This window comes from Notechis scutatus, chromosome 4, assembly GCF_049901735.1.
Source record: "Notechis scutatus isolate UNSWTSFEM ecotype Mainland chromosome 4, rNotScu1.2, whole genome shotgun sequence".
In the NCBI taxonomy this organism is placed as follows: domain Eukaryota; kingdom Metazoa; phylum Chordata; class Lepidosauria; order Squamata; family Elapidae; genus Notechis; species Notechis scutatus.
The window spans coordinates 2,403,767-2,430,557 of NC_142012.1; the positions used below are offsets into that span (position 1 = coordinate 2,403,767).

Consider the following 26,791-nt stretch of genomic DNA (forward strand, 5'->3'; position numbering starts at 1 on the left):
CCTATTGTTTCTTTTATTTTTCTTATATGTACCCATTTCATGTCTTCATAACTATGTATATGCTTATACCGTCCCTGTCCTATTGTTTCTTTTATTTTTCTTATATGTACCCATTTCATGTCTTCATAACTATGTATATGCTTATACCATTCCCTGTCCTATTGTTTCTTTTCCTATTGTTTCTTTTATTTTTCTTATATGTACCCATTTCATGTCTTCATAACTATGTATATGCTTATACCGTCCCTGTCCTATTGTTTCTTTTATTTTTCTTATATGTACCCATTTCATGTCTTCATAACTATGTATATGCTTATACCGTCCCTGTCCTATTGTTTCTTTTATTTTTCTTATATGTACCCATTTCATGTCTTCATAACTATGTATATGCTTATACCGTCCCTGTCCTATTGTTTCTTTTATTTTTCTTATATGTACCCATTTCATGTCTTCATAACTATGTATATGCTTATACCGTCCCTGTCCTATTGTTTCTTTTATTTTTCTTATATATGTACCCATTTCATGTCTTCATAACTATGTTTATACTTATACCGTCCCTGTCCTATTGTTTCTTTTATTTTTCTTATATGTACCCATTTCATGTCTTCATAACTATGTTTATACTTATACCGTCCCTGTCCTATTGTTTCTTTTTATTTTTCTTATATGTACCCATTTCATGTCTTCATAACTATGTTTATGCTTATACCGTCCCTGTCCTATTGTTTCTTTTATTTTTCTTATATGTACCCATTTCATGTCTTCATAACTATGTTTATGCTTATACCGTCCCTGTCCTATTGTTTCTTTTTTATTTTTCTTATATGTACCCATTTCATGTCTTCATAACTATGTTTATGCTTATACCGTCCCTGTCCTATTGTTTCTTTTATTTTTCTTATATGTACCCATTTCATGTCTTCATAACTATGTTTATGCTTATACCGTCCCTGTCCTATTGTTTCTTTTATTTTTCTTATATGTACCCATTTCATGTCTTCATAACTATGTTTATGCTTATACCGTCCCTGTCCTATTGTTCCTTTTATTTTTCTTATATGTACCCATTTCATGTCTTCATAACTATGTATATGCTTATACCGTCCCTGTCCTATTGTTTCTTTTATTTTTCTTATATGTACCCATTTCATGTCTTCATAACTATGTATATGCTTATACCGTCCCTGTCCTATTGTTTCTTTTATTTTTCTTATATGTACCCATTTCATGTCTTCATAACTATGTTTATGCTTATACCGTCCCTGTCCTATTGTTTCTTTTATTTTTCTTATATGTACCCATTTCATGTCTTCATAACTATGTTTATGCTTATACCGTCCCTGTCCTATTGTTTCTTTTATTTTTCTTATATGTACCCATTTCATGTCTTCATAACTATGTTTATGCTTATACCGTCCCTGTCCTATTGTTTCTTTTATTTTTCTTATATGTACCCATTTCATGTCTTCATAACTATGTATATGCTTATACCGTCCCTGTCCTATTGTTTCTTTTATTTTTCTTATATGTACCCATTTCATGTCTTCATAACTATGTTTATACTTATACCGTCCCTGTCCTATTGTTTCTTTTATTTTTCTTATATGTACCCATTTCATGTCTTCATAACTATGTTTATACTTATACCGTCCCTGTCCTATTGTTTCTTTTATTTTTCTTATATGTACCCATTTCATGTCTTCATAACTATGTTTATACTTATACCGTCCCTGTCCTATTGTTTCTTTTATTTTTCTTATATGTACCCATTTCATGTCTTCATAACTATGTTTATGCTTATACCGTCCCTGTCCTATTGTTTCTTTTATTTTTCTTATATGTACCCATTTCATGTCTTCATAACTATGTTTATACTTATACCGTCCCTGTCCTATTGTTTCTTTTATTTTTCTTATATGTACCCATTTCATGTCTTCATAACTATGTTTATACTTATACCGTCCCTGTCCTATTGTTTCTTTTATTTTTCTTATATGTACCCATTTCATGTCTTCATAACTATGTATATGCTTATACCGTCCCTGTCCTATTGTTTCTTTTATTTTTCTTATATGTACCCATTTCATGTCTTCATAACTATGTTTATACTTATACCGTCCCTGTCCTATTGTTTCTTTTATTTTTCTTATATGTACCCATTTCATGTCTTCATAACTATGTTTATACTTATACCGTCCCTGTCCTATTGTTCCTTTTATTTTTCTTATATGTACCCATTTCATGTCTTCATAACTATGTTTACGCTTATACCGTCCCTGTCCTATTGTTTCTTTTATTTTTCTTATATGTACCCATTTCATGTCTTCATAACTATGTTTATGCTTATACCGTCCCTGTCCTATTGTTTCTTTTCATTTTTCTTATATGTACCCATTTCATGTCTTCATAACTATGTTTATACTTATACCTATTATCTTGTAAGCGATTGACAAATCAAAATAAATAAAAAACAACAACTAGGAAACATCAGCAGGGCTAGAAGGGAGTGGGGTTTGCGGAGGGGAGGGGGGAGGAGGATTGTGGGGTCCTTGGCGCTCTCTTGGTTCTTTTTCTTGCAGACGTTTCACGACCCAAACTAGGTAACGCCATCAGTGACGTGAGCACCAGGAAAGAACCCAGCTCAGACAGCACCAACGCCCCCCTCGTTTCAACCCCAAGCTAGAAACGTCCCCCTTTGATTGGCAGTGGCTATCTAAATGGAATCACGGGAGGCCCTCCCAAAAAAAAATCAATGCCACCTCCAGATTTTTTTGGGGGGGAAGCCCACCTCTCCCAGCGTTCAACTGCTGGACAACGGCGGGAAGAGAGGAATAAAACTCCCGCTGTTTCTTTGCAAGGACCCCAGAGGTATCCGGTGAGCCGTGGCGAGGAAGGAAATATGATGGATTTTTTGGAGCGCGTTTGCCTGGTCCAGGAAGGGCCCCCATTCCAGAAGACCTCAATACACCACTTGTTCCTCTGGATCAGAGGTCTCCCAACTGGGCCCCTTGAAGACTGGTGGACTTCAACTCCCAGAATTCTCCAGCCACGTTAGTCACACGGCCGTTTAAGGGAAGCTCTGCTGGCTGGGGGAATTCTGGGAGTTGAAGTCCACCAGTCTTCAAGGGGCCACGTTTTAAGGGACCCCTGGCTCTGGATCTTCTTCTCCACGGTGGCTCACCTGTCCCCTCTCTTCCAGCTCTGTCAACATCACGATGGAGCCGGACTTCCACTCCCAGATCATCCTCCAGAAGTCCTCAATGGTGTGCTGGAGAGGCCCTTGGCTGGCGATGTACGAGTCCTTTTGACGGTAACCCTGGGAACGTCCAAACAGGGGTCACCCAGAAGCATGACAGCAACAGCCCTAGAGCCCTCAGGCGTATAGGCCGCTTCAATGGGCCCCTCTAAGCAGTTTACAGCGTCAGCCATCTTGCCCCCCAACAATCTGGGTCCTCATTTGACCCACCCCGGAAGGATGGAAGGCTGAGTCAATCTTGAGCCTGGTGGGATTCGAACTGCTGGCTGTGGGCACAGTCAACCTGCAATACTGCATTCTAACCACTGCAGCAACATATTTCTTCTTATCCCTCGTGTCTTTCCTGTTAACTATTTTGCTATCGATATAAACATTCTTTGGGCCAGTTTTGCAAGGGGTGGGGAGTTTAACTTAGTTTGTTGTCTATTAAATCAGCATTCAACTAGGGAGGAAGCTAGGCATACGTACGTTAATCGTTCTTTTCTTAAGACCCTTTTTAAAATGTCTTTTTTGTGGTGTGTGGTTTTTTTTTCCCCCTCAACATTTTGGGCATTTTATATTTTAACATCTGTTGAATAAACTTAAATATTGTACAGGGAAATAAAAGGAAGATGGACACTTATACTTAAAAAATAAAATAAGCGTGTACGGTCTGGGAAGCCTTGGTCAGAACAATTGATGACTCTTGGCTAGGGAGGTGTCCCATTGGAGAATATGAATTACGATACACCCAGAGGGGTGGAGGGGAAAACCAGGGTCAAGGGTGACAAGGAACGATGTGCCTCAGAGTCGGCTGCACCCAGGCAGTGCCAGACACGTTAACTCCCAATAAATCCTTTGGAAGTTTTGGCTCGAGACTCATGATTTAAATGGGGGTCAACTGCCAGAATCCTGACATCATCTTCTTTCTTTTAACGACCCCATAATCTCTTGCATTGGGGTGGAGTCTGGGCAACTGAATGGAGCTGAGCTTGTTTTCTGGCCGGACGCCCTTCCTGTTGCCAATGCCGAGTTTTGTTTGGCCAGGTATATTCGCATTGTGCCCAGAGAGAGAAATATCTGCCTCTGCCTGGGATCAAACTCACAGCCTCCTGATTGGGAGGTGAGAGAGCTCCACCTCCAGGCCAACGCACCACTCACCAATTTTTTTTAATACGAGCTGAGAAAATTCAATTGTTGGAATGAAAGCTTTGAATAGGGTTGTTTGTTTTACAAAAAAGTCTTGTTTTATTGCAACGCTGGGAATTGTTTTCATTCCCAGCCTGTAATGAATCTCAAAACAGTCCCTCGAGATCAGCACCCACCTTCCTTCCCTGTGAAGGGCTGCCAATAATAGAAGGGTCCAATGAACTAGAAAAAAAACCCAACCGAAGCGCAAAGAGCTTCAAGAATGACTCTGAACCGATCAAACTACTTTGCTTCCTGCAAAGATGTCATCACATTGGCCTGACTTTTATCCCTTAGGGGAGGGGCAATCACCTCCAAGCCTTACTCCTGAGTTACCACTTTTGTCTCAGCTGCTCTCGCCTTCTGGCAGCTCTGCACACACACGCACTGGGAACAGGCTCCCCTTGTTCCTCTGCCTCACTGCTGCCAGACTCCAGAGGCTTCGGAGTCAGCACCCCACTCCCAGATGGTCCTGGCTCCATCTCTGCATCGGATGCAGGACCCTCGTCCGAGTCCTCTCCAGACTCCCTGATTGGTCCCCTTTCTTCCTCACTGTCCGACTCCACTGCCATCTGCACCGGCTGCCAGCGAACCACAACATCCATTATATTTGCGGCAGAAACTTCAGTCACCTAGTTAACTATCTTTGAAAAACTATGTATGGAATGCGCTTTCGATTTCCAAGCGGCCGCACTGCTCTTTCAAAACCCCTTTCCCCTCCTCCCTTTCTGTTGGCAACTCTAAAAAAAGACCATAGAAGTATTTTATGAGTTGAGGGATGACGTATTAGAAAATCCATGAACGTTAACACTCACGTCAATAAAAGAAGCATTTACATAATCGGTGTTTTCTTCGCCTCTCTTCACTGGAATGATCACTCGGTTAAACTCATCTGCAGGGGGGGGGGGGAGAGTTAAAACATTTTAGAAATATTTGGCAAGCGGCATTAAGGATTCTGGCCTGGCCTGAGGTGGCTCAGAAATGATGGGTTTCCATAGTAACCACCCCAAAATGGCGACGTCTCTCTGCCAGCACTCTCCTCGGCCATTCTGACACAGCAGCTCCGCCCCCTTTGCAGAAAACACACATTGCACCAGTCATCCTCGACATACGACTGCAATGGAGGACCCAACATCCCCCATCGCTAAGCGAGACACTCGTTGAGTTTCGCCCCCATTTTATGGCCTTTCTGGCCGCAGTCTGTTCAATGAATCGCTGCAGGTAGAGATACAGTCGCTAAGCGAAGCTGGCTTCCCTCCCACCCCACCCATCGACTTTGCTGGTCAAAAGGTCGCAAAAGGGGATTATGTGACCGCCGTCCCGGACACTGCAACCCGTCGTAAATACGAATCAAGTTGCCAAGCGTCTGAATTTTGATCATGTGGCCATGAGGATGCTTGCAATGATCGTAAGTGTGAAAGCTGGTCGTAAGTCACTTTTTTTTCCCCACTTTGAATGGTCACTAAATACATGGTTATAAGTTGAGGACCACCTATACTTTAGAAAAAAAAATCAGCTGATAAAATACAACGAAAATCCAGTTGCTTCTCAGGAACATCAAGCCACGATTCACGGTTTAAACCGATGAAGCTCTGTATTTCCCTCTGCCTTCCATCCCAAATCTTGTGAAGTCAACATACAAAAGTTAGATCCTTCAATGGTTTCTCATGCCTTAAAACAGGGGTCGCCAACCTTTTGGACCTCCAGGAGACCCCCAAACTCATCATTTTAAATCCCGTGGACCAGAGACCCTGGGAACCCCCCCCCCAAAAAAAAAAAAAGTCTGCAGGGAAGTTCCTGTTTTCCTACCAATCGATCGTTCTTTATTTCAGATCGCAGGATACCGTCTCCAGCTGTTCTCAGGAGGGGGGGCAAGGAGAGACTTTGGCTGCATGCAGGAAAGCAGCAGAGCCACAGTCTTTCTTTCTCTCCCCAAACTCCGCCAGAAATGGGCCTTTGCCGCGCGCAGCCTCTTGGAGCAGGAAGCCTTGCAGGGTCCCAAAGACTCATTTCTGGCAGGAGTTTGGGGAGAGAAAGAAAGACTTCTGGCTGCTTTCCTTGCGTGCAGCCAAAACCAGAAGGAAGAAGCGGAAAGAAGCAGCCCGGTGGCCAGGCCAGGCGCGTGGGGCGACTGGGGCAAGTTACCCCCCCTCTGCCCATTCTCCCCTCCCCTCACTACCTCATGTTCGCAATGCAAGCGACGCAAGCCTTGTGTTCCCACGCAGCCTGGATTAATTGCTTTGGGGGGAACATTTCTCTGCGGACCACCCAAATTTTCTCGCAGGCCACCAGTGGTCCCCGTCCAATTAATCCAGGCTGCCTTAAAATGGACATTTTTCTCCCCCCACCCCACCCCAAGCGAGGCACGTAATTCCTTACATGGGATTATCTGGAGCACCCGGTTCTTCTTCATGTTGGCCGGCAAATTGCCCGTCCTCATTTTGTCGTTCTGGATTTTGATGGAGGTGAGTTTCTGCAGAGAGAGACGTGGGACGTTAAGCATCAAAGGCAGACGTGCACGGGGCCAAAGAGAGGGGGCCATGGACGGGGTGGGCCTGCACGCAGCGTGGAACCAGGTGTAAAATGTACCTTAGCTTCTTCCCCAACTTTTCAATCTCTCGTCCCGCCTTGGCATGAAAGCCAGCTGGGTGACTTTGGGCCAATCACCAGGAGACGGTGAGTTCTAGTCGCCTTAGGCATGAAAGCCAGTAGGGTGACTTTGGGCCAATCACCAGGAGACGGGAGTTCTAGTTCCACCTAGGCATGAAAGCTGGCTGGGTGACTTTGGGCCAATCACCAGGAGCGGTGAGTTCTAGTCCCGCCTCAGACATGAAAGCCAGCTGGGTGACTTTGGGCCCATCACCAGGAGACGGTGAGTTCTAGTCCCACCTTAGGCATGAAAGCTGGCTGGGTGACTTTGGGCCAATCACCAGTGAGATGGTGAGTTCTAGTCCCGGGCGGGGTTCTGTCCCTTAGGCATGAAAGGCAGCTGGGTGACTTTGGGCCAATCACCAGGAGACGGTGAGTTCTAGTCCCGCCTTAGGCATGGGTGACTTTGGGCCAATCACCAGGAGACGGTGAGTACTAGTCCCGCCTTAGGCATACAAGATGGTTGGAACTTTGGACCAATCACCAGGAGGAGGTGAGTTCTAGTCCCGCCTTAATCATGCTAACCTGCTGGGTGACCACCTAACAATCACAAAGAGAACAGGAATTCTAGTCCCACTATAGGCATGAAAGGTGGCTGGGTGACTTTGGGCCAATCCCCAGGTGATGGTGAGTTCTAGTCTCGCCTTAGACTGGGTCATCTTATACCAATCCTCGGGAGACAGTGCAGTCTCTCCTTCTCAGCCCAACCCACGTCACAGAGTTGTTGTTGTGGAACAGTGGGAGAAGGAAGGTGTGTTGGATACATTTGTCAGCTTGAATTATGTTTTATTTAAAATAATAAAGGCAGGACACACACACACACCCCTAGACCCATGAATATTATTCCAGCCACCTCTTTGTTCCCTAGTCTTCTTCTAGGAGTTGCAAAGACGGCCTGGCATTGAATACCATCCATGTTAACAACTGTGAACAGCCCAAATCGAAGTGTGTTTGGGGCAAAAGAGAAATCCTTTGGCTGAACTGATCGGTTCAGTCCCCAGACTGGAGACCACCTGGAGATCTCAGGCTTCCCTGCGGGAGTGTCTTCCGCCGATCCAAATGGCTCCCCACCTTAAACTCTTCCTCCAATCCGTTGCTGCTGCTCCCCAAGATTTTGTTGTAAATCTTCTGGAGGTGGACCTCCAGCGAAGTCACCTCCAGTTCTGTGTCTCCGTATAAGTAGTGCTCCAGAAGTGCCTGGTAGATGAAGACGTACTGCATCTAAGAGGAGAGAGAGAGAGAGAGAGAGGGAGCTTTGAGCTTTATTCCTTAGGCTTTTTTTGGGGCCTGTAGTATCCTAAAGACTCTTGGGATTTCCGGTCTCCCAGCGGAAGAGAACAGAGGGAGCTCCGGGTGGGCGTTCTGTGGAATTCTTGGTTCTCTCTTGACGGGTTTTCTTGCAGACGTTTCGTGACCCAATTGAGTCATGTCATCAGTGCTAGAAGGGAATGGGGTTTGTACAGTGGAGGAGAAGGAGGAAAAGTACCCTAACTCAACTGCCCCCCATCCCAATCCCAAAATCCCAATCCCAGGATTCCTAATCCCAAGATTCCCAATCTCATAATCCCAATCCCAGGATTCCTAATGCCACTTCCATAATCTCAATCCTACTTCTATAATCCCAATCCCAGGATTCTCCATTCCCAAATCCCAAGATTCCCAATCCAACTTCTATAATCCCAATCCCAGGATTCTTAATCCTACTTCCATAATCCCAATCCAACTTCTATAATCCCAATCCCACAATCCCAATCCCACTTCTATAATCCCCAAATCCCAATCCTAATATTCCCAATTCCACTTCTATAATCCCAATCCTAGGATTCCTAATCCCACCCATAATACCAACCCCAGGATTCCCAATCCCACTTCTATAATCCCAATCCCAGGATTCCCAATCCCATAATCCCAATCCCACTTCTATAATCCCCAAATCCCAATCCTAATATTCCCAATCCCACTTCCATAATCCCAATCCTAGGATTCCCAATCCCATAATCCCAACCTCAAGTTTCCAAATCCCAACCCTGTCATCTTAATCTCAGGATTCCCAATCCCATAATCCTAATCCCAGGATTCCTAATCCCAACCATAATCCCACTCCCAGAATTATGAGTAGAGTAAGAACGACCGAAGACCCAGGCTAATTACAGAATTGGGGGGTGGGGCAAATGGCTCCCACCTGAGACGGGTTTTTGAGACTTACATCAGTCTGTACCATCTGGCAGCGTTGGGCCCGGATTCGGCTCACAAACCCATAAACATCCACCTTCTTCTCGGCGTGCATCATGTCCAGCATGGCATCGATCACAATGAACGTTCCCGTTCGCCCCACACCAGCACTAAAGGACAGGATGGTGAGGAGGGAGAAGGAAAAATATATCTTATATATATATATATATAAAAGCAAAATACCACTCACAGATCATCACAAAATCTCCAGAAACGTAAAGCCTACAAACTTGAAATTTGGCGTGTTTCTTTTGTTGTCTAGGGGCTCCCTAAGAAAGGATTTTTCCAAATGACCATCAGAGCATTTAGGGCATTTCCTATATTATTATTATTATTAACACGCTCTGATGCTAAGGAGTTCTACTCTCCCCCCCTGAAAAGAAATCTCTTCCAAATGCAAAACACAAGCAGAGGAGTTGCAGTTTTAGTTTCAGAGCACCAAGCAGCTTTAGTCCAGAACAGTTGAGTTAAGCCACGCCCAGGCTCCTTGCTGTCTCCTCCCTGCTCGCACAGCAAATACTCTTTCAGTTTCCAAACAGCCCTCTACTCTCTCACACGCTGACAGGACGCTAGCCGGGTGAATACCGATGGATGCCGGTAGGCAGAGGCAGGAATTTCTCCCCCCTTATTTTCCTCCCCAAAAACTAAGCCCGACCACATCGTTTCGTTGCAAAGCACAGGGATCGAGCTAACCTATTTCTATATGCAGTGGGTGGACAGGACAGACAGCAAATCTGGCCTCCCCTTGGATTTTGCTTGTCAGAAGGTCACAAAACGGGACCGCGGGAGACAGCCCCCCCACCCAGGACCCTGCGATCGTCATACACGTGAGTCCGTTGTCGAGCACCTGAATGTAAATTGTGTGACTGTGGGGGAAGTCGCAAGGGTTATGACACTGTTGACTGTCATGAAAAATGAGCCAGTTGGCCAAGTGGCTGAAGGTTGGGGACGCTGCGGCTGTTGTTTTAAGTCTGACAAACGGCCCCAAAGTCCCTTTTTTTTCAGTGCTGGGGTGACTTCGAACGGCCACTAAATGAACAGTTGTAAGTCGAGGACTATCTGTAGGTAGGAGCACTGCGGACTTGAAGGCCAACAAATCAAGGGAGAGTAACGATGGTAACTTCATGAGAGATGGACTTCAACTCCCAGAATTCCTGAGCCAGCACAGCTGGCTCAGGAATTCTGGGAATTGAAGTCCACCGCTCGTGAAGTTGTCAAAGTTGGACACCAGTAAAAAAAAATGGTGCCTAGCCCGACCGGGAATGGCCCTTTTCCTTGTTCTGGCTTCCTGAGACATTAACAAACCCATGTTAGTCCCAAAAACCTTTTGTTTTTATTTCAACGACTGTGAATTATCTGCATTCACAGCCCGTAATGAGTCCCAAACAGTTTGTGAATAGCCCAACAGAAGTCTGCCACAGTCCTTCGGGATAAGGCTGATAAGCACCCACCTTTATCTCCCTTGAAATGCTGCCAACGGCTAAATCGCCAATTAGTTGTACAAGGCCAAAACAGAGCACAAATTCAACACCGAGTTTCAGAGTTTAAATCGATCAGAGCGAACAAAGTTGCTTCCTGCAAAGGCTCCTGTCCCTTTGTTCCTCCTTTATGTCTTATGGGAGGAGCCAATCACCTCCAAGCCTTACTCCGGAGTCGCCCCTTTTTGACTTCGTTGCTCTTGCCTTCTGGCAGCTCTGCGCAAGCGCGCACTGGGAACAGGCTCCCGCTATTCCTCTGCCTCACTGCTGTCAAGATTCTGGAGGCTCCGGAGTCGGTATATAATTCCCAGATGGCCCTGGTCCCATCTCTAGGTCGGACGCCGGACCCTCATCTGAGCCCCCCCCCCCCAAGACTCCAGCACTGGCCCATGGTCCTCTCCACCGCCCGACTCGGCTGCCGTCTCCACAGGCTGCCGGTGGACCACAACGTTCCCCTACCAAGGACACACTGACCTGCAGTGGACCACAATGGCGCCCGCGTATTGCGGGTTGCACGTCTTCACTTTCTTCAGGAACTTCAGCATCCCGATGGGCGTGAACGGTACCCCAAAATCCGGCCAGCTGGTGAAGTGGAACTGGGTCACCAGGCGCTGAGGCTTTTTATTGGTGACGTCGCCTACCTGGTTGGAAGGCGGGGGGGCAAAGGTTAGCTGGGGTTACTCCCTGCGGACACCTGGAAGCCCCTCCCCCTCCCGAGGACCTACTTAGCTTTGCTCCCAGGCTGTGGCAGAGGGATAGATCGGAAGATTGAAGGAGGGAGGGAAGGGAGGAAAAGGGAAGGCTGGAGAGGAGGAGGAGAGGAGAAACTCAGGGTGGGGATAGGGGCTTCTCGCCTTATTTTTCTTATCATGACTTTGGGTTGTTTTTTTTAAAATAAATCAATAAATCACATTTTGGGTTGGTTTATCAATAGCCCCACCTCCCCCTGAGCTGGGTGATACCTTTGCATAGGAAGGAGGAAGCAGCACACTCTCTCTCTCTCTCTTTCTTTCTCATTTTCTCTTCTTTTCTTACTCCCTCTTTCTTATTTTCTGTCTGCTTTATTTTTCTTTCCCCCTTTTCCTCCTTTTTCTTCCCTTTTCTCTTTCTCTCTGTTTTTCTCTGTTTCTCCTTTTATCTCCTACCCTCCTTCTTTCCTCTTCTTCTTTTTTTTCTCCTTCCTTTTTCCTCCTTTCTTTCTTCCTTTCTTCTCCCCTTCCTTCCTTTTTTCCTTTCCTTTCTTTTTTCTGTTTCCTCCCTTTTTTTTCTCCTTTTCTGCCTTTTATCTCCTACCCTCCTTCTTTCCTCTTTCTCTTTTTCTGTGTCCCTTCCTTTTTCCTTTTCTTTTTCTTTCTTCCTTTTCTTCTCCCCCTTTTCTTCCTTTTTTCCTTTCCTTTCTCTTTTTCTGTTTCCCTCCCTTTTTCATTTTTTCTCCTTTTCTGCCTTCCTTCCTTCCTTCCTTCCTTCCTTCCTGTTTCCCCTCCATTTCTCCTCCTTTCTTTCTCTCTTCCTCCATTTTCTCTCTCCTTTTCTCATGCTCTCTTCCTTCCTTTCCTTCCTTCCTTCTTCTCTCCATTTCTCTTTTCTTTCTCTTTCCTCCATTTTCCTCTCCTTTTCTCATTCTCTTCCTTCCTTCTTCTCCCTCTCTATTTCTCCTCCTCTTTCTCTGTTCATCCATTTTCTCTCCTTTTCTCATTCTCTTCCTTCCTTCTTCTCCCTCAGTTTCTCCTTTCTTTCTCTTTCTCCATTTTCTCTCTCCTTTTCTCATTGCCTCTTCCTTCTTCACCATTTCCATTTCTCCTGCTTTCTTTCTCTCTTCCTCCACTTTCTCTCTCCTTTTCTCACTCTGTCTCTTCCTTCCTTCTTCTCTCCCTCCTTTTCTCCTGCTTTCTTTCTCTCTTCTCCTCCATTTTCTCTCGCCTTTTCTTGTTCTCTCTTCCTTCCTTCCTCTTATCTCCCTGGTTCTGGTCTGGCTAGGACTGCAAGCATTATATATGAATTTTCGCAGCACTTTACACGTCCACTTAACCTAACTAATAAACCAGCAATCAAGCAAGCAGCCCTTTGGGTGGTAAATTACCCACTACTCACAAGGCCAAGCAACTTGAACACCGGTGAGGCCTTACCTGTTGAATGCAGAATTTCCTCACTGTGTAGTCAACAAGGATGGTGACATCTTCCACAGAGACCCGGATATTCCCATACGTCCAGCAGCCCTGATCTGGCCAATACTGGGCACATTTACACTGAGGAGAGACCACAAAACAGACCAAGATGGAGGGGCAGAAGAGGAGATGACCTTAACCACAATCTCCACAGGGTCAGTTTTTCCCCCGGCGGAGGTCAACATCTGTTGCAAGGTTAAAAGCGTTTCCAAATTTGGCTGGGCAGCCTCACTGTGGACGTGCCCTCACTCTCCAGGGAGTGGAACGCCAAGAGAAAAGAGACCACTCAGTGATCCAACAAGGCAAGCTGTTGGAGGGTGGACAATACGTTGAAATAAAGTGAAACATTCCCTCTCTCCTTAGCAGCCCAAATATCTGGCAAATTTCACGAGAGTTTTCCCGTCAACATTCTGCCAAGTCACACGGTCTGAGGGTAAAAACGCCGGGATTGCACTGAATTAGTGATTGCGGCTATTGTATAGTCACGAAGAGGTGAAGGTGGCACCAAAGAATTGGGAAGATTTTCCCACAAGGCCCCCTCACTAAAAGAAAGCTGAACTGGGGACACAAAAATAAATATTTTGTTTATTTATTTATTATTTATATCCCCCTTTCTTGTTTTTTTTTTATAAACAACTCAAGGCAGTGAACATATCAAACACTTCTTCCTTCTCCAAGTTTCCTCACAATAACACCCTGGTGAGGCAGGTTGGGCTGAGAGAGAGAGGGAATGGCCTCAAAGATGCCTAGTTGGCTTTCATGTCTAAGGTGGGACTAGAACTCACCGTCTCCTGCTGATTGTCCCAAAGCCACTTAACTGGCTTTCATGCCTAAGGTGGGACTAGAACTCACCGTCTCCTGCTGATTGTCCCAAAGCCACAACTGGCTTTCATACCTAAGGTGGGACTAGAACTCACCGTCTCCTGGTGATTGGCCCAAAGTCACCCAGCCAGCTTTCATGCCTAAGGTGGGACTAGAACTCCCCGTCTCCTGGTGATTGGCCCAAAGTCACCCAGCCAGCTTTCATGCCTAAGGTGGGACTAGAACTCCCCGTCTCCTGGTGATTGGCCCAAAGTCACCCAGCCAGCTTTCATGCCTAAGGTGGGACTAGAACTCCCCGTCTCCTGGTGATTGGCCCAAAGTCACCCAGCCAGCTTTCATGCCTAAGGTGGGACTAGAACTCACCGTCTCCTGGTGATTGGCCCAAAGTCACCCAGCCAGCTTTCATGCCTAAGGTGGGACTAGAACTCACCGTCTCCTTGTGATTGTCCCAAAGTCACCCAGCCAGCTTTCATGCCTAAGGTGGGACTAGAACTCCCGTCCTGGTGATTGGCCCAAAGTCACCCAGCCAGCTTTCATGCCTAAGGTGGGACTAGAACTCACCGTCTCCTGGTGATTGGCCCAAAGTCACCCAGCCAGCTCATGCCTAAGGTGGGACTAGAACTCCCCGTCTCCTGGTGATTGGCCCAAAGTCACCCAGCCAGCTTTCATGCCTAAGGTGGGACTAGAACTCACCGTCTCCTGGTGATTGGCCCAAAGTCACCCAGCCAGCTTTCATGCCTAAGGTGGACTAGAACTCACCGTCTCCTGGTGATTGGCCCAAAGTCACCCAGCCAGCTTTCATGCCTAAGGTGGGACTAGAACTCCCGTCTCCTGGTGATTGGCCCAAAGTCACCCAGCCAGCTTTCATGCCTAAGGTGGGAGTAGAACTCCCCGTCTCCTGGGTGATTGGCCCAAAGTCACCCAGCCAGCTTTCATGCCTAAGGTGGACTAGAACTCCCGTCTCCTGGTGATTGGCCCAAAGTCACCCAGCCAGCTTTCATGCCTAAGGTGGGACTAGAACTCCCCGTCTCCTGGTGATTGGCCCAAAGTCACCCAGCCAGCTTTCATGCCTAAGGTGGGACTAGAACTCACCGTCTCCCTGGTGATTGGCCCAAAGTCACCCAGCCAGCTTTCATGCCTAAGGTGGGACTAGAACTCCCTGGTCTCCTTGTGATTGTCCCAAAGTCACCCAGCCAGCTTTCATGCCTAAGGTGGGACTAGAACTCCCCGCCTCCTGGTGATTGGCCCAAAGTCACCCAGCCAGCTTTCATGCCTAAGGTGGGACTAGAACTCCCCGTCTCCTGGTGATTGGCCCAAAGTCACCCAGCCAGCTTTCATGCCTAAGGTGGGACTAGAACTCACCGTCTCCTGGTGATTGGCCCAAAGTCACCCAGCCAGCTTTCATGCCTAAGGTGGGACTAGAACTCACCGCCTCTCCTTGTGATTGTCCCAAAGTCACCCAGCCAGCTTTCATGCCTAAGGTGGGACTAGAACTCCCCGTCTCCTGGTGATTGGCCCAAAGTCACCCAGCCAGCTTTCATGCCTAAGGTGGGACTAGAACTCACCGTCTCCTGGTGATTGGCCCAAAGTCACCCAGCCAGCTCTCATGCCTAAGGTGGGACTAGAACTCCCGTCTCCTGGTGATTGGCCCAAAGTCACCCAGCCAGCTTTCATGCCTAAGGTGGGACTAGAACTCACCGTCTCCTGGTGATTGGCCCAAAGTCACCCAGCCAGCTTTCATGCCTAAGGTGGGACTAGAACTCACCGTCTCCTGGTGATTGGCCCAAAGTCACCCAGCCAGCTTTCATGCCTAAGGTGGGACTCAGAACTCCCCGTCTCCTGGTGATTGGCCCAAAGTCACCCAGCCAGCTTTCATGCCTAAGGTGGGAGTAGAACTCCCCGTCTCCTGGTGATTGGCCCAAAGTCACCCAGCCAGCTTTCATGCCTAAGGTGGGACTAGAACTCCCGTCTCCTGGTGATTGGCCCAAAGTCACCCAGCCAGCTTTCATGCCTAAGGTGGGACTAGAACTCCCCGTCTCCTGGTGATTGGCCCAAAGTCACCCAGCCAGCTTTCATGCCTAAGGTGGGACTAGAACTCACCGTCTCCTGGTGATTGGCCCAAAGTCACCCAGCCAGCTTTCATGCCTAAGGTGGGACTAGAACTCCCCGTCTCCTGGTGATTGGCCCAAAGTCACCCAGCCAGCTCTCATGCCTAAGGTGGGACTAGAACTCACCGTCTCCTGGTGATTGGCCCAAAGTCACCCAGCCAGCTTTCATGCCTAAGGTGGGACTAGAACTCCCGCCTCCTGGTGATTGGCCCAAAGTCACCCAGCCAGCTTTCATGCCTAAGGTGGGACTAGAACTCCCCGTCTCCTGGTGATTGGCCCAAAGTCACCCAGCCAGCTTTCATGCCTAAGGTGGGACTAGAACTCACCGTCTCCTGGTGATTGGCCCAAAGTCACCCAGCCAGCTCTCATGCCTAGGTGGGACTAGAACTCCCCGTCTCCTGGTGATTGGTCAAGAGTCACCCAGTTAGCTTTCATGCCTAAGGTGGGACTAGAACTCACCATCTCCTGGTGATTGGCCCAAAGTCACCCAGCCAGCTTCCATGCCTAAGGTGGGACTAGAACTCCCCGTCTCCTGGTGATTGGCCCAAAGTCACCCAGCCAGCTTTCATGCCTAAGGTGGACTAGAACTCCCCGTCTCCTGGTGATTGGTCAAGAGTCACCCAGCCAGCTTCCATGCCTAAGGTGGGACTAGAACTCACCGTCTCCTGGTGATTGGCCCAAAGTCACCCAGCCAGCTTTCATGCCTAAGGTGGGACTAGAACTCCCCGTCTCCTGGTGATTGGCCCAAAGTCACCCAGCCAGCTTTCAGGGCTAAGGTGGGACTAGAACTCCCCGTCTCCTGGGGCTTGGTCCAGAGTCACCTAGCCAAGGCGGTGACTAGAGCCTTACCTCTTTCCTCTCCTTCAGATTGGTCACCATGACAATTGTGGCCGTGTTTTGCTCCCAAATCATTCTCCAGAAGTCGTTCACCGTTTCTTCTTTGGGCCCTGCCGAGACGCCAGAGGGGAAAAGCATCACCAGAGAAAAAATCCATTATCCAGGAGGAACAAGGTGAGCTGAACTGCTTTGACCCACGTGGGCCATCTAAACTTTCAGCCCAGATATAGCCACCGCAAACCACCATCGCTTTTTCCACGTTTACAGGCCTGACTCCTCCTCTTCCTTCCTACAGGTCAGTCTTTGACATACGACCAAAACTGGGACCAGAATTTCTCTTGATAAGCAAGATGGTTGTTAAGTGAGTCACATCTGATTTTAGGGCCCTTTTTTGCCACAGTTGTTAAGTGAATCGTGTAGTCATTAAGTGAACCTGGCTCCCTCCGTTGACTTTGCTCATCTGAAGCCGGCTGGGACGGTAACAAATGATGATCAAGTGATGCCAGAATGCTCCAATCCTCATAGAGAGATGTCGGTTGCCAAGCTCCCAAATGTTGTGGCCTGCAGGCGGCTGGCAGAGCTGGCAGCAGAGTCGGACAGTGAGGAGGTTGGGGAGGAACATGGGCCAGTCCTAGAGTCTGATGGGGGCCAGGGCCATCTGACAGTTATCGGCTGCCTTTGGAGTCGGAGATCAGTGGGGCAGAAAAACAACTGGAGCCTGTTCCTGATGGGCGCATGTGCAGAGCTGCCAGAAGAAGGGAACAGCTAAGGAACAAGGGTCGAATCGGGAGTAAGGCCACAGGTGGATGCTGAATGGCCCCTCCCATAGGGATTAAAAGAGGAGCAAATGAGGAGGGGAAACAATTCGTCCGTTGCAGCCGTGTGAAGATCTGCCTGTGCATCTCAGAGACTCTGTGACCAGCCCTTCCTTGTCAGCACTGCGTTTGGAAATAGTTACTTGGCAGCTCTCCAAGCTAAATAAAGTCTGTGCTCCTAATTACACCCTTGAAAGACCATTGGCCATGCCTTTAGCTGAATATGGACTGTTTCCTAGTATGACTGGATTGCTTATTGACTATGACTATTATTAAGTGTTGTACCTTGTGATTCTTGACTCTTGACAAAGGTATCTTTTCTTTTATGGACACTGAGAGCATTTGCACCAAAGACAAATTCCTTGTGTGTCCAATCACCCTTGGCCAATGAAAAGAATTCTATTCTATTCTATGAATGTGAATGCAAGAAATTCACCTTTGTTTAATAAAAGGGGTTTTGCCGGGACAAAGAGCCTGCTTAGTGCTTTTGGGGGAAGCCGAGGTAAGAACACCAAATTTTGATCTGGTCACCATGGCATTGACAATTGCAAATGTGAGGACTGGATATAAGTCATTTTTTTTTACTGTGATTGTAACTCTGAAAAGTCACTAAATGAATACCTGTATTTAAAACAAACAGGTAGCAAAAATGAAGCGTGGGTTTATGCCAAGGAAGAACATATAAGCTCAAGATTCAAACTGCTGCCTGAACGTCTGCGGCGGATTTTATGTACAGGTAATCCTCATCTTACAACAGTTCATTTTGTGACCAAAAGTTACAATGGCACTGAAAAAAGTGACTTAATTTTTCACACTTATGACCATTGCAGCATCCCCACAGTTACATGAACCAAATTCAAACGCTTGGCAACTGGCATGTACTTATGACAGTTGCAATGTCCCGTGGTCAGGTGATCTCATTTTGTGACCTTCTGACAAGCCAAGCCAATGAGGAAGTCAGACTTACTTAGCGACCGTCTTACCGACAGAATAATTAGAACAATTCACTTAACCACCGTGGCAAAGAAAGATTGTAAAATGGGGCAAAATTCACTTCGCGACGGTCTTGCTTAGCAACAGAAATGTTGGGCCCAATGGAGGTTGTGCGTCAAGGACTTCCTGTAATTTAGGGACTAAAATTGAATTTAAAAATGGTCTTCTCTTCTCAGCGGAGGGAACACAATTGCTGTTTGAGGTTTTCCAATATCCACGGTGTTAAACAGAACCACCATTTCATTTCCTCTTTCAGTTCAGAATGCAAAATAAATGTTGGTCTGATACCAAAGCTGCCCCGCTCAAAGTGCAAAACTTTCAGGGAGGTGCAGGAAGTGGGTTAGCTTTGCGTTTCCCTCACCACCACCAAAATCACAAAGACATAAGCCATATTTCTCTAAGCCCTTCTCCGCCCGCTTCAGATTAGGAGCTACTGCAGCAAAAGGCCAGCTCAAAAATACACGTTGCTATGTCGAATGTATATTTCTAGCAGTGCAGGAATTCAAAGGAAATACATATTATTTACCTTGTGCAGCGATGAACCGGTTCTTCTCCTGATACCCCTGCAAGAACGGAAGGGAGACAGGAATGAAAACAAAAAACAAAAAAAAGCAATGGTTTTTATCTCTGGCGTTGGTCAAAGACCCAAAATTTCGGCATTTTCTCTCACGGGGTTAATTCCTTACTTTGCAAATATCGTCACTGCACGCTGTTCTGACCCAGGCTTCGTCAAATGGAATTAAACCCAAACTTAGTTTTAAAAGCAAAACCTATTTTAATTGCAATGCTGGGAATTGCTTTCATTCCCCAGCCAGAACTAATCCTAGACAGTTCCCCAAAATAAGCACACAGCTTTCAGTGCTGTGAAGTGCTGCCAAAAACAGAAGTCTCCAATTAATGATAACAGAAACCAACCAAAATACCAGAAAAAAAACCAACCAGAGTACAAAAGAGCTTCAAGGAGGGCTTGGAATCTATAGAACGACTTTGCTTCCTGCAAAGGTTTCGTCATCTTGGCCTGACTTTTATCCCTTAGGGGAGGGGCAATCACCTCCCAGCCTTACTCCCGAGTCGCCCCTTCTGCTTCAGCTGGCTCTCGCCTTCTAGCAGCTCTGCGCATACATGCACTGGGAACAGGCTCCCCTGGGTCCTCTGCCTCTGCCTCGGCTCTGCAGGCAGCACCCCACTCCCAGATGGTCCTGGCCCCATCCATGCATCGAATGCAGGTCCTTCATCCAAGTCCTCTCCAGACTCCCTGAGTGGTCCCCTTTCTTCCTCACTGTCCAACTCCGATGCTGGCTGCACCAGCTGCCGGTGAACCACAATACATACAAACTATTGTACCAGCCAGGAAAAATAAGATTTATCTGTGGATAATCTGGATCTGCGGGTTAGAACAGATGAAGACAGCAACAAGAATCAACAGCTACTTTTCTTCCTTCCTAAATACCTAAGTCTCCCAGACTGCAGGTAGTCCTCAACTTACGACCACAACTGAGGCCAACGTTTCCGTTGCTCAGTGACACATTGATCGAGTGAATTTTGCCCCCTCCCGTTTTATGACCTTAACAGTTGTTAAGTGAATCGTTGCAGTTGTTAAGTTAGTAACCCGGTCGTTAAAGTGAATCTGGCTTCCCCACTGCTCGTCAGAAGGTCGCTAAAGGGGATCATGGCAACCGTCATAAATAACGAGTCAGTTGCCAAGTCTCTGGATTTTGATCATGTTACCACGGAGGATGCTGCAATGGTCGTACGTGTGAAAAATGGTCGTAAGTCTCTCTTTTTTCAGTGCCATTGTGACTCCGGTCACTAAATGAACTGCTGTAAGTCGAGGACTACCTGTATCTGGGGAATATTCCTGCCCTTTAGCAGATACTCACATTAATGAATGAGGCATTGATATAATCCGAGTCTGGAACCCCTTCAATGGGTGTCAGGTGAACCCTGGAATGGTCATCTAGGAGAGAGAAGATGACCATGAATGGCCAAAGCAACAGGACAATGGAGGAGGAGCTTCAGTGCCGGTCGAACGAACCTCCAAGAAGGCCAACCTTCACAAGGTTGGTTTTCAGTGCAGCGTAAAACTAGAGAAGTGACCTGGGATGACCCAAAGAGGCGTGGCACAAAGGCAACACAGTCAAATAACCAAGAAGAATCCCTTTATTATCTTCAACTTTGCCCCCAATATCCAGGTTACCTTCGGCTGGAGAAAAAAACTCTCCCAGGAACAGCCTTTAAGTGGAGGAAATTCAGTACAAAACAAGGTACACACAAACTGTAACTAAAAATCCACACAAACCAAACTGCAGCAATTAACTTGACAGGGCAGGAGAAGGAATTTCAGACTTGAAAGCACGACAAAACTCACACAGTTGGGAAGAGGGCAGGAACACAGATAAGCCACGATACAAGATAACTTCATGTTTGCTCCCAACAACTTGCTGTGCGCAGCTTCCCTTTTTAAACCCTGTGTTCCCAGCTGCAGCTAATGAAGGGAATCAGGGCCCTTTCCTCCCCTGTAAGCCATGCAACCCACATTGCTCCCTTCTCCGTTCCTCCCTGTGTGCCCTGGGATGAAGAAGGGGATGGGCCTGGGTCTTCCTCTGAACCCCCTCTCCCTTGTTCTACCTCTCCCCTACTCTGCCCACCTGGAATGTGCCCTTCCCCAGTTTCTTCCACAGCCAACGGAGCCACACTCCCATTCCCTGTCAGCTGTTCGGCTTCTCCCTCCAAATCAGATTCCCGACAGGGGCATGACATGACCACTCCTTATAACCTATCATTGTCTTGCAGGATCCAATCTGGGTCGGTCACTGGGACCAGAGGTTTTGTCTTCCGAGCTTTCTGACTCAGGCTGGAGCACGTCTTCAGCTACGAAGTGTCAGGATTCCGGCGATTTAATTAAATCCTAAGCCTCGAGCCAAGCTTCAAGAAACTTCAAAAGATTTATTAGGAGCAACGTGCCGGCATGACCAGTATGAAGCTGACTCTGAGACACGTAATTCACTGTCACCCTTGACCCTGGTTTCCCCCCACCCACCCCCTCTGGGTATATCATAATTCAGCTTCTCCAATTAAATACGTTCATGGGCTGGGTGTCATCATTCACATTCTCCAATAAAGGATTTTTGTGGGCAGAATAGCCGGTTGCCTAAGTTACAATCTTTAGGAGATAAGCTTGGAATGTGCTTCTGGTTTTATTTGCCCTATGCTCCTTCAGGCCCTTCCCCCCTCTTTTTCATGGCAACTTGGAAACAGGCATAGTGTTAACTCATAAAATATTTTTCTGGTTTTTTTTAGAGTTGCCAACAGAAAGAGAAGGGGGAGCAGTGCGGCAGCTTGCAAAACCGAAAGTGCATTCCATAAATGTTTTCAAAGATAGGAAGTAGATGACTGAAGTTTCTGCCACACAAAATTCTAACTGGAGAGCCTGATTGATGACTCTGGGCTATGGAGGTGTCCCATTGGAGAATAGGAATTAGGATACACCCAGAGGTTGGGGGGAAATCAGGGTCAAGGGTGACAGTGAATGATGTGTCTCAGAGTTGGCTACACCCAGGCAGTGCCGGCCATGTTTACTCCCAATAAATCCTTTGGAAGTTTTTGGGAAGTTTGGCTCGAGACTCATGATTTAAATCGAGGTAACTGCCAGAATCCCGACACGTAGGAATGTTTTACAAGTTGACACTAAGATTGTTGGACAAGCAGGCTCAAAAACAGCCGGGGAAGTGATTGAAGCCTTGTCGGTCTACAGGAGGACTGATTTACACCACCAGCCTATCAAGCGCTTAGAAGTCGAGAGCCAAGGTCTTAAAAGTCAACACACCCCAATCAACATCTAAACAGCCGTATGCAACGGGCCCGATAAACACCACACAAAGAACAGCACACCCTCTGCTAGAGAGAATTTTCCTGAAGATGGGCTCCAGCACGGATCCAAAGGCTTGGAAGACAAAATCTCTGGTCCCAGGGACTGATTCCAAATTGGATCCCGCAACAGGATTATCTTGGGACATGTATGTCTGCCTTCATCCATGAGAGAGGTTATTGTCTGGTCTGTGGAGATTCTCAAGTCATTCGGGTCACGGTTGTCCCCAAAGTGCTTTTTCCAAAGGCAACTGGACTTTGGTTTTTTCCCTTGAAGATGTTTCACTTCTCATCCAAGAAGCTTCTTCGGTTCGGGCTGAATGGTGGAGAACGGAAGGATTTATGTTCTTTGCAGTCCTCTGGTCATTACCACTCTTTCTGAGGGTCGTTGAGGCCACTTGGAGGTTTGTCTGTGCGCTCAGGGTCACCGGAATAGTGCAAATGGAGGTGGGACCTTCTTGGAACTGCCGAAAGGAGTGTGTTATGGACTGTGTTGTAAACATGGTTCCACCCCCATTTGCACTATTCGGGTAACCCTGAAGGCACGGATAAACCTCCAAGTGGTCTCAACGACTCTCAGTTGAAAACTATTAGCAGCTGCTCCGCATCATCTATCTCCAGTCTACAACATGGTCCTTCAACAGGTCCAAGAAGGCTCCACACCCATTGGCACTGCTCAGGTGACCCTGAGGACACAGGTAAACCTCCGGGTGGCCTCAACAACTCGGTAAAAGAATGGAAATGACCAGCTGTCTGTAAAGAGTATAAATCCTTCAATTCCCCACCATCTCACCAGTCAGAGCTGAAGAAGCTTCTTGGATGAGAAGTGAAATGTCTTTAAAAAAAAACAAAAAAAAAACCAGAAAGTCCAGTTGCCTCTTGAAAAAGCACCTCTGGGAGAACTGAGCGCACGGATAAACCTCCAAGTGGCCTCAACTACTCCCCAAAAGGATGCAAATGACCAGCTGCCTGCAAGGAATACAAATCCTTCCGTTCCACCACTATCCAGTCAGAACTGAAGAAACTCCTTGGATGAGAAGCGAAACGTCTTCAAAGAAAAAAACAAGGAAGCCCAGTGGCCTCCTGAAAAAAACAAAAATAGCATCTTTGGGACAACAAGAACCTGGAGGACTGAGAATCTCCATAGGAATTTGCGCCCAATCTCTAATATTTTTTTTTCTCCAACCCTCAACTCTTCCTTTGTGATCACCGCTGTTTGAATCCAACACAACCTAAATGATTATTTTCTTTGGTCTTCTTCATCCCCAAAAGAAACCGTTTTTTGTTTTTTGTTTTAAACTAAGAATTGGAATTACAGGCGTTATTTTTGTGCTACCACGAGATCTGCTTCCTTTTGACTCCTTGAAGGACATGTCTCCTAGGCCAGAGGTCTCCAACCTTGGCCACTTTAAGACTTGTGGACTTCAACTCCCAGAATTCCTCAGCCAGCAGTCCACAAGTCTTAAAGTGGCCAAGGTTGGAGACCCCTGGCCTAGGCAACCTCCCTTCGCCTCGCTGCCTCTCCGTTTGGCACCACAAAAGAAGTGATGGCCAAAAATCAATAGTCCTCCAGGTTTAGCACACCTTCACAACAATAGCAGCTCTTGACTGGTTGAGAAAGATTTCTCTCTCTCTCTCTCTCTCTCTCTCTGTCTCTCTCTCTCTCTCTCTCTCTCTCTCTCTTAAAGGAGATTCATATTTGGAGCTTGGGCTATTTAAGCAATCAAAATAAATAAGAGCAGTTTTGAAGACGGGGGCAGAGAATTGTAGATGTTCTTTAGAGGGACAGCAGAGAAGATTCTGGGTTGATGGGATGCAAGAATTTCTCTGGGTCGACACTAACCGGGATTCAAAGCCTTCACCCCCCGACCACAGGCCCTGAAACTGGGACCCACGTGACTTAGTAGTGAAATATGAAAGATTCATTCCTATATTCCTATTATTTCCATTTCTCTTTGTCCTGATCTGACTTCAGGAAGGATCTCTGTCTGGAAGGAGCCACAGGTTACTGCATGTCTCCCAACTTTGTTAGTATCCAAATCTCTACTTTTGGGCTCCTCCTGATATCATTTATCATTTACTTATTACTTGTGGGTGCTGGGGGTTTTTAAGAAGAGAGAGAGAGAGGGAGGAGAGGGAGAGAGAGAGAGAAGAGACTTTTGGCTTCATGCAAGGAAAGCAGCAGAAGCAGCAGAAATCTTTCTTTCTCTCCCCCCAAACTCCGCCAGAAAGGAACCTTTGCAGCCTCTTGGAGCAGGAGGCCTTGCAGGGTCCCAAAGACTCATTTCTGGTGGAGTTTGGGGGAGAGAAAGAAAGACTTCTGTTGCTTTCCTTGCGTGCAGCCAAAAGCAGAAGAAGCGGAGAGAAGCAGCCCGGTGCCCAGGCCAGGCAAGTGGGGCGCGTGGGGCAATTTGCCCCCCTCCCCCCTTCCCTCACTACCTCATGTTCGCAATGCAAGCGACATAAGCCTTGTGTTCCTGCGGGCCATGTGAGCGGTGCAGCCTTGTGTTCCCGCGCAGCCTGGATTAATTGCTTTGGGGGGGGGACATTTCTCTGCAGACCACCAAATTTTCCCCGCAGACCACCAGTGGTCCCTGGCCCACTGGTTGGCGACCACTGGGCTAGATGACCTCCAAGGTCCCTTCCAACTCTGTTATTCTATGTATGTTTTTACAATGGCACCCACAGTGGGCAGGAACCAGGGAATGTCAATACGTACAAGGCAAAATGTTGACGTATCTGTTCTTCTCCTTGTTTTCTTCTTTAGAGGCGGCTTCACAGGTAGCTTGGATCGGACATGCTGGAAGCGCCTGGAAGAACAACAGAGCAAATATAAATCACTCGGCTGTTTACATTTCTGCTAACCACGACAGACAAACATTTAACGCTGGGCTCCCCAAAATTGGCCGCCTTAAGACTTGTGGATTTCAACTCCCAGAATTCTCCAGCCAGCAAAGCTTTTGTGGCAGCAGTCAAGCAGCTTCCAAAGGCATGGGCACAAAACCTCAGAGAGGACACCGAGTTGCCAATTCTGCAATCCTGAGACGCCAAAAACTAGGGTGGATGGTAAGTCATCCATTGTTTTAAATAAGTTATAAGTTTATAAATACATTTTAATAAAATTATGTTGGAGAGTGTTAAGTTCTAGCCCCACCTTAGGCACGAAACCCAGCTGGATGACTTTGGGCCGATCACAAATTCAACCGTGTGATTCTATTATTCTTGCAAACAGATTTCAGTGAAGGAAGGATTTTGGTGATAACTTGCTCCACAAGGGGGCAGCAAAGCTTCCCCCTGGCCAACGGTCAACTTTAGGAGCAGAGCTTGAAAACGCAGGTAGTCCCTCCGGGTATGGCTAGGCGGGTGGACTTCAACTCCCAGAATTCCACCTTCAGTTCAGGAAGTGGAAGTCCACCCATCTCCAAGCTGCTAGAATTGAGAAATTCTGTACATGTACATGCACAATTGGGGAAGGAAGGAAGGAAGGAAGGAAGGAAGGAAGGAAGGAAGGAAGGAAGGAAGGAAGGAAGGAAGGAAGGGAGGGAGGGAGGGAGGGGGAGGGAGGGAGGGAGGGAGGAAGGAGGGAAGGAAGGAAGGAAGGAAGGAAGGAAGGAAGGAAGGAAGGAAGGAAGGAAAAGCAAGAAAGGGAAAGAAAGCAAGAAAGACAGAAAGAAGGAAAAGAAAGGAAAAAAAGAAGGAAGGAAAAGGAAAAGAAAGAAATAAAGCAAGAAAGGAAGGAAAGAAAAGAAAGATGGAAAGAAAGAAAAAAGGAAAAGAACAAAGGAAAAGAAATAAAGCAAGAAACAAGGAAGGAAAAGAAGGAAAAAGAAACAAAATGGAAAGAAAGAAGGAAAAGAAAGACAGAAAGGAGAAAGGAAGGAAGGGAAAGAAAGAAAGGAAGGACAGAAAGAAACAAAGGAAGAAACAAAAGAAAAGGAAGGAAGGAAAAAGAAAGAAAGAAAGAAAAGGAAGGGAAGGAAGGAAAAAAAAGGAAAGAAAAGGAAGGAAGGAAGGAAAGAAGGAAGAGGAAGACAGGAAAGAAAGAAAGATTTCTATGTAGAAGATGATCTAACTAGCATAAACTGAATTTCCATCACGATAAGTTTTTTTAAAAATAAAATAAAAAACCATTTCAAAACCCAGAATGACCAAGGGATTTGTGTGTGTGCGTGTGTTTGTGTGTGTGTGTAAAATGAGGTCAAAGGTCAGCCAAGTACCCACACTGAATTCCTCGCGGAAGAGCTTGTTGTCGTCTGCCATTCGCCGGTTAATGTCCTCCTCCAGCTTATCCACAGGCAGCGGCGGGTACTTCCGGTTGGTGCTGGGAGACCTGGCCAGCAGCGGCATGCTCTGCGGTTCTGCAGGACGGAGAGAAGCGGTTTGGTTGAGGAGACCCCAG

General features: G+C 46.9%; 1 protein-coding gene across 3 annotated transcripts in view; it reads right to left on the reverse strand.

The window, feature by feature from the left end:
- The window catches only part of PTPRA (protein tyrosine phosphatase receptor type A), a 135,368-nt gene that overhangs the window by 13,643 nt on the left and 94,934 nt on the right, over positions 1–26,791 (reverse strand). For all 3 annotated transcript variants that reach the window (XM_087962661.1, XM_087962660.1, XM_087962662.1), the window contains 12 exons: positions 26,614–26,750; positions 25,112–25,202; positions 20,406–20,482; positions 19,052–19,088; positions 16,730–16,827; positions 12,912–13,031; positions 11,260–11,426; positions 9,282–9,417; positions 8,147–8,296; positions 6,806–6,899; positions 5,242–5,318; positions 3,185–3,319 (listed from right to left, as the gene is read on the reverse strand). In XM_087962661.1, the coding sequence (XP_087818787.1) occupies positions 3,185–3,319; positions 5,242–5,318; positions 6,806–6,899; positions 8,147–8,296; positions 9,282–9,417; positions 11,260–11,426; positions 12,912–13,031; positions 16,730–16,827; positions 19,052–19,088; positions 20,406–20,482; positions 25,112–25,202; positions 26,614–26,750 (1,319 nt within the window). The remainder of the gene's footprint in view (positions 1–3,184; positions 3,320–5,241; positions 5,319–6,805; positions 6,900–8,146; positions 8,297–9,281; positions 9,418–11,259; positions 11,427–12,911; positions 13,032–16,729; positions 16,828–19,051; positions 19,089–20,405; positions 20,483–25,111; positions 25,203–26,613; positions 26,751–26,791) is intronic.